Source organism: Ranitomeya variabilis, chromosome 3, assembly GCF_051348905.1.
Source record: "Ranitomeya variabilis isolate aRanVar5 chromosome 3, aRanVar5.hap1, whole genome shotgun sequence".
Classification (NCBI taxonomy): domain Eukaryota; kingdom Metazoa; phylum Chordata; class Amphibia; order Anura; family Dendrobatidae; genus Ranitomeya; species Ranitomeya variabilis.
The window spans coordinates 89,906,246-89,918,861 of NC_135234.1; the positions used below are offsets into that span (position 1 = coordinate 89,906,246).

Sequence of the window (12,616 nt, forward strand, 5' to 3'; positions counted from 1 at the left end):
AACAGTCTTGTTTACTGATGAGTGTCGAGCAACCCTGGATGGTCCAGATGGATGGAGTAGTGGATGGTTGGTAGATGGCCACCATGTCCCAACAAGGCTGCGACGTCAGCAAGGAGGTAGAGGAGTCATGTTTTGGGCCGGAATCATGGGGAAACAGCTGGTAGGGCCCTTTAAAGTTCCTGAAGGTCTGAAAATGACCTCTGCAAAGTATACTGTATAGAGTTTCTGACTGACAACTTTCTTCCACGGTATAAAAAGCAGAAACGTGCCTTCAGGAACACAATCATCTTCATGCATGACAGTGCACCATCTCATGCTGCAAAGAATCCCTCTGAGTCATTGGCTGCTATGGGCATAAAAGGAGATAAACTCATGGTGTGGCCACCATCTTCCCCTGACCTCAACCCTATAGAGAACCTTTGGAGCGGCCCTGGCCACTGGTGACTGTACTCACAAGTTCAATGGATGCAAGAATTGTGAAGGTGATATCAAAGAAGAGTTCCTATGTTAACATGTAACTTGGCCTGTTAGGATGTTTTGGAGTTAAATAGTTTTTTTGTTCAGTGGATGTGACCTCCTAATGCTGCAAATTCCACAAATGAGCATTTTCAGTTCTTTAAAACATATCAAATGCTTAGAAATTCTACTGTGCCTAATAATTTGGAACAGTGCATTTTGAGTTTTTATTCATTTTGGAGATTATACTGTTATCATTGGGAGGTTTCTTCAATAAAATTCGATGTATACGCTAACGGGTGATGACTATTATTAGACTGACTGCCATTTGCACCGATCATTTAGGAAAATCCAAAAAAAACGGCATTTGCATAATAATTTGGAACATGGTGTAATTTTGTGAGAAACACCTGGTATCAATATTACAGTCCAGGACAGCTCCTTTAATTATGTAACTAATAGGGTAGAAAGTACAGATGTGCCTTAAGATGGCAGCATAATACCGTATTTTTCAGACTATAAGATGCACTTTTTCCCCCAAAAAAATTGTGAGGAAAATGGGGGGAGGGTCTTACAGTTTGAATGCAGGTTTACCAGGTTGGTTGTGGCAGTGGTGTGGCGGCGAGCGGTATGGCGTGAGCAGAGTCCCTTCCACAGGTGAGGTAACGCAGCGGCCCGGTATCCAAGGTGAGTAGCAGAGCCGGGTGAATCACAGCTTGGTCGGTGGCAGCGGCCATCTTCCTGAGGCCGCGCGTGCACAGATTGAGTTCTCTGCTTCCCGGGGCTTCAGGAAAATGGCCGAGGGAGGCCGCGCATGCGCAGACTGAGATCGCGGCGGCCATTTTCCTGAAGCAGAGTTCGCAGATTGAGATCTCTGCTTCAGGAAAATGGCCGCCGCGATATCCATCTGCGCACGCGCTGCTTCCCACGGCCATTTTCCTGAAGCCCCGGGAAGCAGAGCACACAATCTGCGCACATGCGGCCTCAGCAAGATGGCTGCCGCCACCGAGAAACCAGTGATTAACCTGTCTCTGCTGCTCGCATTGGATACCGGGCCGCGGCGTCACCTCACCTGAGGAGGTGACCGCACCTCTGCCGCCTCCACACCACTGCCGCAACCCTCCCCCCCATGGAAGCCAGGCCGTGGCGTCGCCCACCTAAGCAGGAAGGGACCCTGCTCAGGTGCACGCCATTCCGCCCACCGCACCTCAGCATCACCTCACCTCTGCCACCACCATGCCTCCTGTGACCCTGCTCTGCCACTGCCAGCCCTCAGGTAAGATACCTTAAATTAGGACAATAAGACGGACCCCCACCTTATAAAAAAATATTTTTTTCTGCAATGTTCACCCCAAATTTGGGGTGCGTCTTATGGTCCGAAAAATACGGTAATTATCTGGTTGGACTTTGTATTGCTACACAATATGGCCACTGTACGGTTCTTCTTTCCTCAGCAACCCAATTCCCCAGGGCAGTAGAAGGCTTCTTTACACTTCCACACACTCCAACTGAAATGATCAGCCTCCCCACTGAGTTCTCCCAATATTTCTTTTACATCAGCAATCCTGTGGACTGTATGTACTCTCTTCTAATTTGTAGAACCACTCAATTTCATTTTACTTTTTAAGCCGTGCTTGTAGCCCAGAGACCTCTAGGCAACCCATTCTCATAGAGGTCTTATATTTTCATTAAACGATGCTAATCAGATGTCCTCAAGATGAGAAGTTTCTAATCTCCTATTCGCCCACCCACTCATCTGTGCTTCAAGGATCTTGCCTCCCCTCCCCCACAATTAACAGAAAACAGGGTAACTGGTTGGATCAGATGCCAAGATTTTTTTTTTTATAAGATGACATTCAACACATGAAGATTTAGCTACAAAATCCACGCTGGAAATTTACCAAGGGGCCAATAACTGCTTAAATTTTAGATCAATTCAAAACTATGATTTCTAGCAAAACGCTGTACCTCTGTCATCTCCGGTGACTTAATTTCCTTCATCTTGAAGAAGTAGCCAAGTGTGAGGAAAGCTATGGCCATACCACTGACGCTGACCATAAAGACCACCAGAGGGGGCCGACTACTGATGTAGGACTTCAGGTTCTCCAGGGGATGCAGGTTCAGCAACATTGTGATGTAGAAGCCCTGTGAGTGGAAAGAACAGTCTGTATCACAGAACTGACCAGTCTATTGCTCAGAGCATGACATCAAGACATCTTTGAGATCTTTTATAAGGCAAAAGAGGAGTCTTTAAAGGGAACGTGTCACCCCCAAAATTGAAGGTGAGCTAAGCCCACCGGCATCAGAGGCTTATCTACAGCATTCTGTAATGCTGTAGATAAGCCCCTGATGTATCCTGAAAGATGAGAAAAAGAGGTTAGATTATACTCACCCAGGGGCGGTCCTGCTGCGGTCCGGTCCGATGGGCGTCATGGTCCGGTCCGGGGCCTCCCATCTTCTTACGATGACGTCCTCTTATGGTCTTCACGCTGCGGCTCCTGCGCAGGCGTACTTTGTCTGCCCTATTGAGGGTAGAGCGAAGTACTGCAGTGCCGGGAAAGGTCAGAGAGGCCCAGTGCCTGCGCACCGCAGTACTTTGCTCTGCCCCGGAGCCGCAGCGTGAAGACAAGAAGAGGACGTCATCCTATGAAGATAGGAGGCCCCGGACCGGACCGCGACGCCCATGGGACCGGACCGCGAAGCCCATGGAACCGGACCGCAGCGGGACCGCCCCTCGGTGAGTATAATATAACCTTTTTCTCATCTTTCAGGATACATCAGGGGCTTATCCACAGCATTCCAGAATGCTGTACATAAGCCCCTGATGCTGGTGGGCTTAGCTCTCCTTCGATTTTGGGGGTGACAGGTTCTTTTTAATTGGGCCTCCAAGATCAAATATGCAATTGCTTATGTTACCTCACAACTCAATGAGCTGGCAGTCCATCTCACATTGACCAAGATGAATTAGAGCCATTTTTTTTGCAGCATGGATGAGGAGTCAGAATAGAGAAAGATACAGATTTCCTCACAAGATCTATTACAAAGTTTCTTATATTCGCTTGTACTATTGAGCTAGGAAAGTTTGTTGAAATAACAGAGACCATTTAACACCTCATTGTGTTCTTTCTCCATCTTCAGGATGTACCTTTCTCCTGAAAAATAATGGACACCTGCCAATGTAAACCTTCACATTCCTAAAGCAACAGGTGCAAGCAACAAAGAAAGGTTTCAACCAGGAACTGTAAGTTCAGACCAGCTCTCTCGGCACTAATCACTAGCATGTCAGAGATAACCGGATCTTTTTTTTATATATATATATTTTTATAGCACTGACACAAAAGCACTTATTTTCTCATTTGGGCACCCTTTAAACCCAATAAAGTTGTAAACACAACATTAATCACCACTCTGGTGTTCTTTTTATTGCAGTGTTGGTATGGTGCTACTAACGTAAGTTCCCTGCACTTAGTCTCATACTTATCAGCGGCCGCCTTCATCTTTTATCAGCGCACCTCCAGCCAGTCTCCAGCACTTTATGACCTGCCGGATGGCTACAGTATTTGGTGGGGAACATGGAAGTCACAACTCAATGCAAGTCTATGACCGGCAGGATGAGGGTCTTGTGGACGCACTGAGAGCTTGTGACGTCACCTCTGACTTCCGGACAGTCAGAAGTTGGGGTCACAAGATGACGGCACTGGATTGGAGAGCTGAAGACGGCTTAGGCTACTTTCACATTTACGTCTTTTGAAATCCGTTGCAATGCTTCGTTGTGGGAAAAAAGCGCACCCTGCAAAGTTGCCTGCAGGATGCGTTTTTTTTGCACATACACTTGCATTACCGACGCATCGCGACGTATGAACACACGTTCCATACGTCGTGCACTGGATGCGTCAGTATTTGGTGGGCCGTCGTAGCGAAAAAACGTTCAAGGGAACGTTTTCTTGCACGTCGTGTCCTGCATTTCAAACTGCGCATGCCCAGCCGGAACTCCACCCCCTCCTCCCTGGGAGTTTACTATGGGCAGCGGACGTGTTGAAACACTACATCCGCTGCCTACGTTGTGCAAAAAAAATCGCCGACGTCCGTCGGTAAGTCGCGCCGCCACTTAGCGACGGCTGCGTACCGTCAGAAATCTGAAAGAAGCCTAAGGCCTCTTTCACACTTCCGTCTTTCAGCTCCCATCACAATCCGTCGATTTTTGACAATGCAGGATCCAGCATTTTCCCATAGACTTGTATTGGCGACGGATGGCCATCCGTTTCATCCGTCGTGCACTGCCTTTCGGGCAGAGAAAACGTTCAGAGGAACGTTTTTTCTGCACGTCGGAAAATTGGTCAGCGACGCATCCTGCGCTGCCCGTCACTGGCTACAATGGAAGCCTATGGGCGCAGGATGCGTCGCTGACTGTGAAAAGCAGGAATCCAGCGACGGGTCCCGTCTTTTGAAACTGAGCATACGTGGAGGAATTTCCCATCAGGGAAATCCTCTCTCGCTCTCTCTTTTTACTATTGATGCTGCCTATGCAGCATCAATGGTAACAAGATATAATGTTAAAAATAATAATGAAAAAAAATAAAAAATCAATCGCAATATCCTCACCTACCGACGTCCCGCACAGCGCCACCGATGCTCCTGGCAGCTAGCGTTCCTAGTAATACATTGCGAAATCTCGCGAGCAGTCGCAATGTATTACTAGGAACGCCTGTAGGTGAGAATACTGCAATTTTTTTATTTTTTTTTAACCTGGTTTGTGTTGTGTATGCGTTTTCGCAGCGGAAAACCGCTGCGAAGACGCATACTCAACAGGTGCACATAGCCTCGACAGGTCCGTCAGAAAGACAGGCCCAGTGCACACGTTTTCCACAATCTGCACAGGATCCATCATTTCAACGTCTTGACGGATCCTATGCAGATTTGGAAGACGGAAGTGTGAAAGAAGCCTAAGACTAGGGTCAGGGAACTTATATCAGTAGCACCACTTCAGTGCAAAAATGGAAAAAAATAAAATGCTGGAGTGGTGCTTTAAACGGTTTTGCCAACATCGCTCCTTCCCACATAGCACTCATGATATTGCATTGGTGGATGTCTGATCGGCACCGGTCCAATTCGATAGAATGAGACTCACGTACGATACCATCCTGGCAAGCATCTGCAAATGCAATGTCATCATCAGTGCCGATAATGGCACATCATGATGCAGAAGCAACTTTGCCGAGGACAATTCTAAGGGCTCATGCACGTGCTCCACTAGGACTTTATACTATATATGGGGTAAAACTATAGCGCTCTATGCATCTGACAACATACAGAAAGTCGCGCTCTTACAGGTACAGTATTTTAGAGGTATTCTCATGTAACTACATTGCTTCGAGAAGTAAATAACTTGTTGATATGATTCCATATTCTTATTGAGGACCTCATACTATGAAAAGCCTCGGGGACTCCATGTGCATAATGTCAAACAAACAAACTTCACATATTTAGAGAGGAGACAGGGTATATATACCCCTCTCTAAATTTGATATCTGGGAATGGTTCAGTGCTGACATACTGTACTTGTAACCTCCAAAAGACTGTTAAAAGGAATACCCTGCCAAAAAATAAACTTAAAAAAAAGGTGGTCTTCATGAGAGACAACCCTTCTCCAGTATCCACCTGCATGGTTACCAGTAGTCCAAGCATGCAGCTAATTTTGCCAGGGAAAGCCACAGCTAGCAAGGTATTTGCAGAGGAAATTAGTATTACACGAGCGCCCCAGAACACGAGATGCCCATACAGAACAGATCTCCATTCTGGCTTATAGAGGGGAAGACCAGGGAGGAACGTCTGCAATTTTTGACAACTTGTTTAAATTCCTGCAATAAGCATAATCTGTCAAGGAAAATCTAAGCTGAACAGTTCTTAAGATGGATTTGTGGCAATAAATTTATTGTAAGAGACAAAGAATTCAGAAAAAGTGATGCACTGAAAATAAAACTTAAGGTGTATACATCGGATATGGCAGAAGAGGGCTAGCTTAGCAAAAGCACGCAGTCAGCCAGCCTCCGTCACAAGCGGCACTGATTACATGCTGACACATGAAACACTCTCCTGTGTTGGACACAAACCAAAGAAGGACCCGCGAGCGATGCACAATCCGAGACGGCAACTTGTGAAGCCCCACGGCCACGAGTGACATTGCATGGATATTACTGCTAACAGCAAGGCACGGAGCTAAGAGTATTAAAGTCAGTGAGCAAGAGAAGCTACAAGTGCCAAGACATAATAGGAAAATCCATGTTTCCCTAATAGGCAGAAGAACAATAAAAGGAAAGCAGAAACTAAAGCGGAAGCAGAAGATTATTAAAAACATCCTGCAGGAGAACATATCATAAGGTGCAAAAAACATAACACCCATCATCCTGGTCTTATCAATGGCAGAAAGTGAAGATTTCACTATGGCTTGCTGTGACTACTGGCAGTGGAAGGTAGTGGGGGTGGGGAGTCCTGTGGTAACAGCTGGGAGTGCAGATAGAAGAGGCTTCCCGCTGACCACGAGGAGGCGAGGAAAGGCTTCCCAGCGACCACGAGGAGGGGCGAGGAAAGGCTTCCCAGCGACCACGAGGAGGGGCGAGGAAAGGCTTCCCAGCAACCACTAGGAGGGGCGAGGAAAAGCTTCCCAGCAACCACTAGGAGGGGCGAGGAAAAGCTTCCCAGCAACCACTAGGAGGGGCGAGGAAAACCTTCCCAGCGACCACTAGGAGGGGCGAGGAAAAGCTTCCCAGCGACCACGAGGAGGGGCAAGGAAAAGCTTCCCAGCGACCACTAGGAGGGGTGAGGAAAGGCTTCCCCGAGACCACGAGAAGGGGCGAGGAAAGGCCTCTCAGAGACGATGAGGAGAGGTGAGGAAAGGCTTCCCAGAGACCATGAGGAGGGGCTACAAAAGGCTTCCCAGTGACCACTAGGAGGGGCTACAAAAGCTTCCCAGCGAACACTAGGAGGGGTGAGGAAAGGCTTCCCCGAGACCACGAGAAGGGGCGAGGAAAGGCCTCTCAGAGACGATGAGGAGAGGTGAGGAAAGGCTTCCCAGAGACCATGAGGAGGGGCTACAAAAGGCTTCCCAGTGACCACTAGGAGGGGCTACAAAAGCTTCCCAGCGAACACTAGGAGGGGTGAGGAAAGGCTTCCCCGAGACCACGAGAAGGGGCGAGGAAAGGCCTCTCAGAGACGATGAGCAGAGGTGAGGAAATGCTTCCCAGCGACCACTAGGAGGGGCTACAAAAGGCTTCCCAGTGACCACTAGGAGGGGTGACAAAAGGCTTCCCAGTGACCACTAGGAGGGGCTACAAAAGGCTTCCCAGCGACCACTAGGAGGGGCTACAGAAGGCTTCCCAGTGACCACTAGGAGGGGCTACAAAAGGCTTCTCAGTGACCACCAGGAAGGGGCTAGGAAAGGCTTTTACGACTTATTGGAGGGGCAGCAGGCTGAGGTAGACTTGCTGTGAAAAATAGAGGGATGCTTTTGAAGGCTTGCTGTATCTACTACTGTAACTACTGTGAAGGGACAGGGCTAAGAAAGGCTTGTGACTACTGTCAAAATAGGTTGGTCAGCAGACAATGTTAATACTTACTGAGGAATGGTATGTACTGTTGCCATGAAGGAATCTTTTGTAATTACGGAGGATGAGGGGTGCAGAGACTACTATGGAAATGTGCCACTACTTGAAGGAGCAAACCTTCAGGTTCGGTGCAAAGCCTAACCACCCAACCTAAACCTACTTGTTGGCTCCTAGCTTTTAGAGCGGGTTTCTTGACCTGGCAAAGCCTCGACAAGGAGAGCTTTCTAGTGAATTTACACACAAAGGTCCAGAGTGCACACAATATATTTTAAAACATTATCTTAAAATCTTTCATCTTCTAACAAGCTCTTATACCAAACTACATATAGTGTTAGTTGAAGCAGAAAACGATTACACATTTCTAGCGATCATGGATGACTTTTTCTGTACATACACCATCATGCGTCTTCTAATAACTCATTTTCTGGCCTTGAGCTCTGTACTCTGTTGATAACCACCTCCAGATCCAGGACTCATTGTTCAGCCAAGACTGCTAATTTGCTTACTTTTCTGCAACGTGTCCATTCCCAGCGCTGTATCCACAGATCTGGCCAACATATGAGCAGCCTGGTGCGTACAAGTCAAAATGCTCAGACTTCATTACAACAAGGTACAGACATCCCAGTCCTCTGTAGACAGTCTTACTCCATTTACATGGTGACACTCAGTATTGGTTAGTATTCAGGTCCAAAATAAAAGAAACCCAAAAGATGTCCTCCGTAGGGAGGACTGCTTTAAGACATGAAACTTGATTCTACTTCTGCACCAAAGTCTCTATAATGACATTAGCCAAGAAGGTTTTTTTTAGTTTCAAGACCTAAAATAACCTTTACCAACATCATATAATCGGGGTTCATACAGCTGCATTTCACGATTCATTTACCTACCAGACGAACCATGACTCTCCTGGGCTGAACACAGCCTCTTAGCTGCCTATTAGGGACCTTGTTAAAGCACAGGTGAAACGCGCATTGGGCGAGTGGGGGGTCAGTATAATTCAGCAGTCTCCTTTTTTCCATACATTTATTTATTTTGATTTACTTAGATTTATATGAAACATGTTAGACTCTAAAATGTTCAGGCACTTGGCACTTTATTACTAAAAAAAAATCATATGATAAAGATAATATTTATGCAATACAATATTGATGTCATTTTATATATTTTTCTCTTTAATAATTATGCCACCATACTTATATGTAATTTTTTGCCAGTCTCGTCTAATCATATTGAGTTTTGGAGGTCCGATATTCTCGCTTTTTACTTCACAGCCATTCTAGGTTGAATACATTATTGTAATATAGCATATTTGCACATCAATATTTATCTTCACATTTACCTACACTGGTTATTTAGTGGATACATACTTTGGAATGAAATATAACTAAATCATGTATTAAAACCCACCTCCTGTGCATTTTTATCTTTAGTTGTTTTTTTTCATTTTGGTTAGCTTTTTGTTACTTTTATGATTAAAACAATAAAATTTGAATCTTTTATATGTGATTGTGCCTCATTGTTTATAGGTTTATGATTCCACAAGGATACACAACATTGATTGTCACCATTTTCTTGATATTATTTTATTTATATTATTTTATTATTTTATTTATATTTCTTTATATTTACCATGTACAAACTGCAAAACAAGAACTTATAGGCTTGGCACAAAGAGGGCAGTTAATGATATTTCTCTGGTAGCACACGTAATAACTACAATAATTACTTTCTGAAGCCAATGACCATCCATGGTCAGCTGTGGGCAAGCTGTAGACCCACGCATGCTGGGAGGAAATGAGCTTTATTCCTCCTGGTAGCATTTTGGTTTCAGTCATAGGGGTGGCGCTGGTATGGGTCCAGTCATCGCTCTGTGTATAGAGAGCGGTGGTTCTAACTGCTCTCCTGCACTGACTGACAGCCCGTTGAGCTGCTGTCAGTCAGTCAGTGCGGAGGAGCGGTTACAGCCACCACTCTACACACAGAGCGATGACTGGACCCGCACTGGCGCAGCCCCTATGACTGAAACCAAAATGCTACCAGGAGGAATAAAGCTCATTTCCTTCCAGCAGCGGGGTCTAAGTGCAGGCACCGGGCAGGTTCACAATGCTGTTAACCTGCAAATTAACCCCATATCTGCAGGTTAATAGCATTGTTTCAAGTGACCGTTTCCCTTTAATGGCTCAATACATCTATGCAATACAGAACGTCTGTCAGCAATCGGGGCTGGTTTACATGGAACCAACACCGGCAATTGGTGTGGACGAGTGCTAACATTTCTGTCATCATACAGCTACATTCATACATCTTTGTGACACTTCCGAGTGCTGTCCTATTTTGTCTCGGGCAGGATGTGTATTCATATAAGGCCGGGGACACACTTATGAGAGCAGCGCGAGTCTCTCGCCTCAATACCTGGCACTGCCGCTGGCACTCGGGACAGGAGCGTGCGGATGTATGTATTTCTATGTAGCTGAACGCTCCGGTCCAGAGTGCCGGCGGCAGAGCCGGTTATTGAGGAGCGAGTTTCTCGCATTGCACTTGCAAGTGTGACCCTGGCCTAACTGTTAAAATCATCCACCCGAGAGTGACACTCTGAAAAGAACCTATTTTGATCCGATTTGCGGAGTGGTATTCTCCAATAGCAGACCAACAGCGAGTCCCCAGATGTGCAAGGATGGCAGCGTAGGGAAGAGAACGCAGTCCCGGGCTGGTACTCCAGCGGTAGACCTTGGAATGTCAGACTCTCTACTGCCACACAGAACACCTGTATATCATGGCAGTGGGTGCCCAAATGTGTAGCACCGACGTCTGGACGCCTGCTGCCATGATTTTATTTTTTCCCAGTTTTTAATGTTAATCCAAACAAATGTGAAGTCTTAGATTTTTTTGTCTTGATATAGCGGCTGCTGGATGGACACCTTTTTCTCCTCTAAATGTCTTTACATACAGATGAAGTGATAGGCAATGTGGCCCGCTCCAGAGGAACCAGCGTCCTCTCTGAGATTTATATCAAGCCAGGGTGAACAACCCACGTTATTTTATTGCATCCACACTGTACTCGTTGTGGATTTTCACAGCAGAACCCCCAGCTCATCTGAAACGTCAATTGTGGCTTGAATGTCAACGGACTTAACAGGAATGTTCTTCACCACAATCCACAAAATACTGCACATTATACATTAAACATGTCGAAGTACATGGGTGTATAACTCTGCAACGCCAGGCAGCGTAAATAGACATGTAAGGAATCAGACGGCAAACTCACCAGAGAATGCCAAGGTCTCGTGCCCGAAATACCTTTAGACAAGACAGCAATAACAGCTTCACGGATACTTAACTCTGCAGGAAAACAACTTTTCTACAATCTAACAAGAAAATATCGTGCCCCAGTGTATTGTGTATTCCCCTCAGATCCCACCTTTGGCATGTTCTGATGTCTCAATCGCCTCAGTCGTTAATGACTTCCTGTATCTGTGACCACATGTTTCATGGACACCATCTGTGGTCACCGCTGGCAGCAGCAGTTGAAGTATTTTCACAACTCCTAGGTGACTACATTGTGATGGATCCACAGAACTGCCCTGATATGGTACTATTAGTGCAGACAAAATCAGGGGGTCCACATGCTACCTGTGCTCCCCTCAGTCAAAAGCCTATTTATTGATTTTATTTTTAAAGCGTCACTCCACCATTTTGTTTTTATTTTATTGCACCACTGAAATAAATGGTGCATGGAAAGGTGCACTTTTCATTGGCTTCCAGCAAAAAGTGACCAACCGGCAGCTCCAGTGTTTCATGGAGCTGTGGAGGTCACTTTTCAATACAAGACTATGAGAGGGTTGCAGCATGTGCACAAAAAATGCGGAATGCATTAAAAATGACGGGATGCTTATGTCAGCTTTTTTTAGCGTTTTTTTGGTGGAAAACGGACAAAAAACTGCTAAAAATCCTGACCGTGTGCACATAGCCTTATAGACTGCTCCTTATTTAAGACTTATCTGTGCACAAGTGTATAAATAAGCCCCTCTCTGGCACAGTGGGCGACTAGCACCCCGGCTCACTCCCCTGTATAGCAATGCCCGATTTTCATGACACTTGTATGTATAATACATTTCTTTGTGGGCACTCATCAGGAAACGTGAGGGATCAATGCACGAGAGGAAGGGAAACATCAACCTAGTGCTGTGAAATACAGTCATTCAGGAAGCGACATTACACGTGTAGGATTACTAATATCAGCCGTTATGTGCAAGCAGGCAGGTAACGGACATTTCTATTACCCGCGGCTTATACTCTGGAGCCAGCACTTCACTATTCTTTTCTGAGTCGAGTACTTAAATCTAACAAGCACATTTATGCTGTGTTCACACGTTGCATTTTTTCAGCAGTTTTTTTATTATGATTTTTTTAATGCAAATTTTCACCTGCGTTTTACAGTACCAGCAAAGTCTATGAGATTTCAAAAATCTCATGCACACACCTTTGTTTTGTTTTTTAGACCTCTGTATTTTGTACAAAACCTTGGGTGGAGCATGTCACTTCTTTCAGCGTTTTTCACC

The 12,616-nt window shown here is 45.8% G+C and overlaps 1 protein-coding gene across 1 annotated transcript in view; it reads right to left on the reverse strand.

Annotated features, from left to right (window-relative positions):
• TMEM248 (transmembrane protein 248) overlaps nt 1-12,616 on the reverse strand; it is a 30,148-nt gene that overhangs the window by 13,007 nt on the left and 4,525 nt on the right. Inside the window, exon 2 of the mRNA XM_077294373.1 lies at nt 2,425-2,601. Within this exon, the coding sequence (XP_077150488.1) occupies nt 2,425-2,586 (162 nt within the window). The 5' untranslated portion in view covers nt 2,587-2,601. The remainder of the gene's footprint in view (nt 1-2,424; nt 2,602-12,616) is intronic.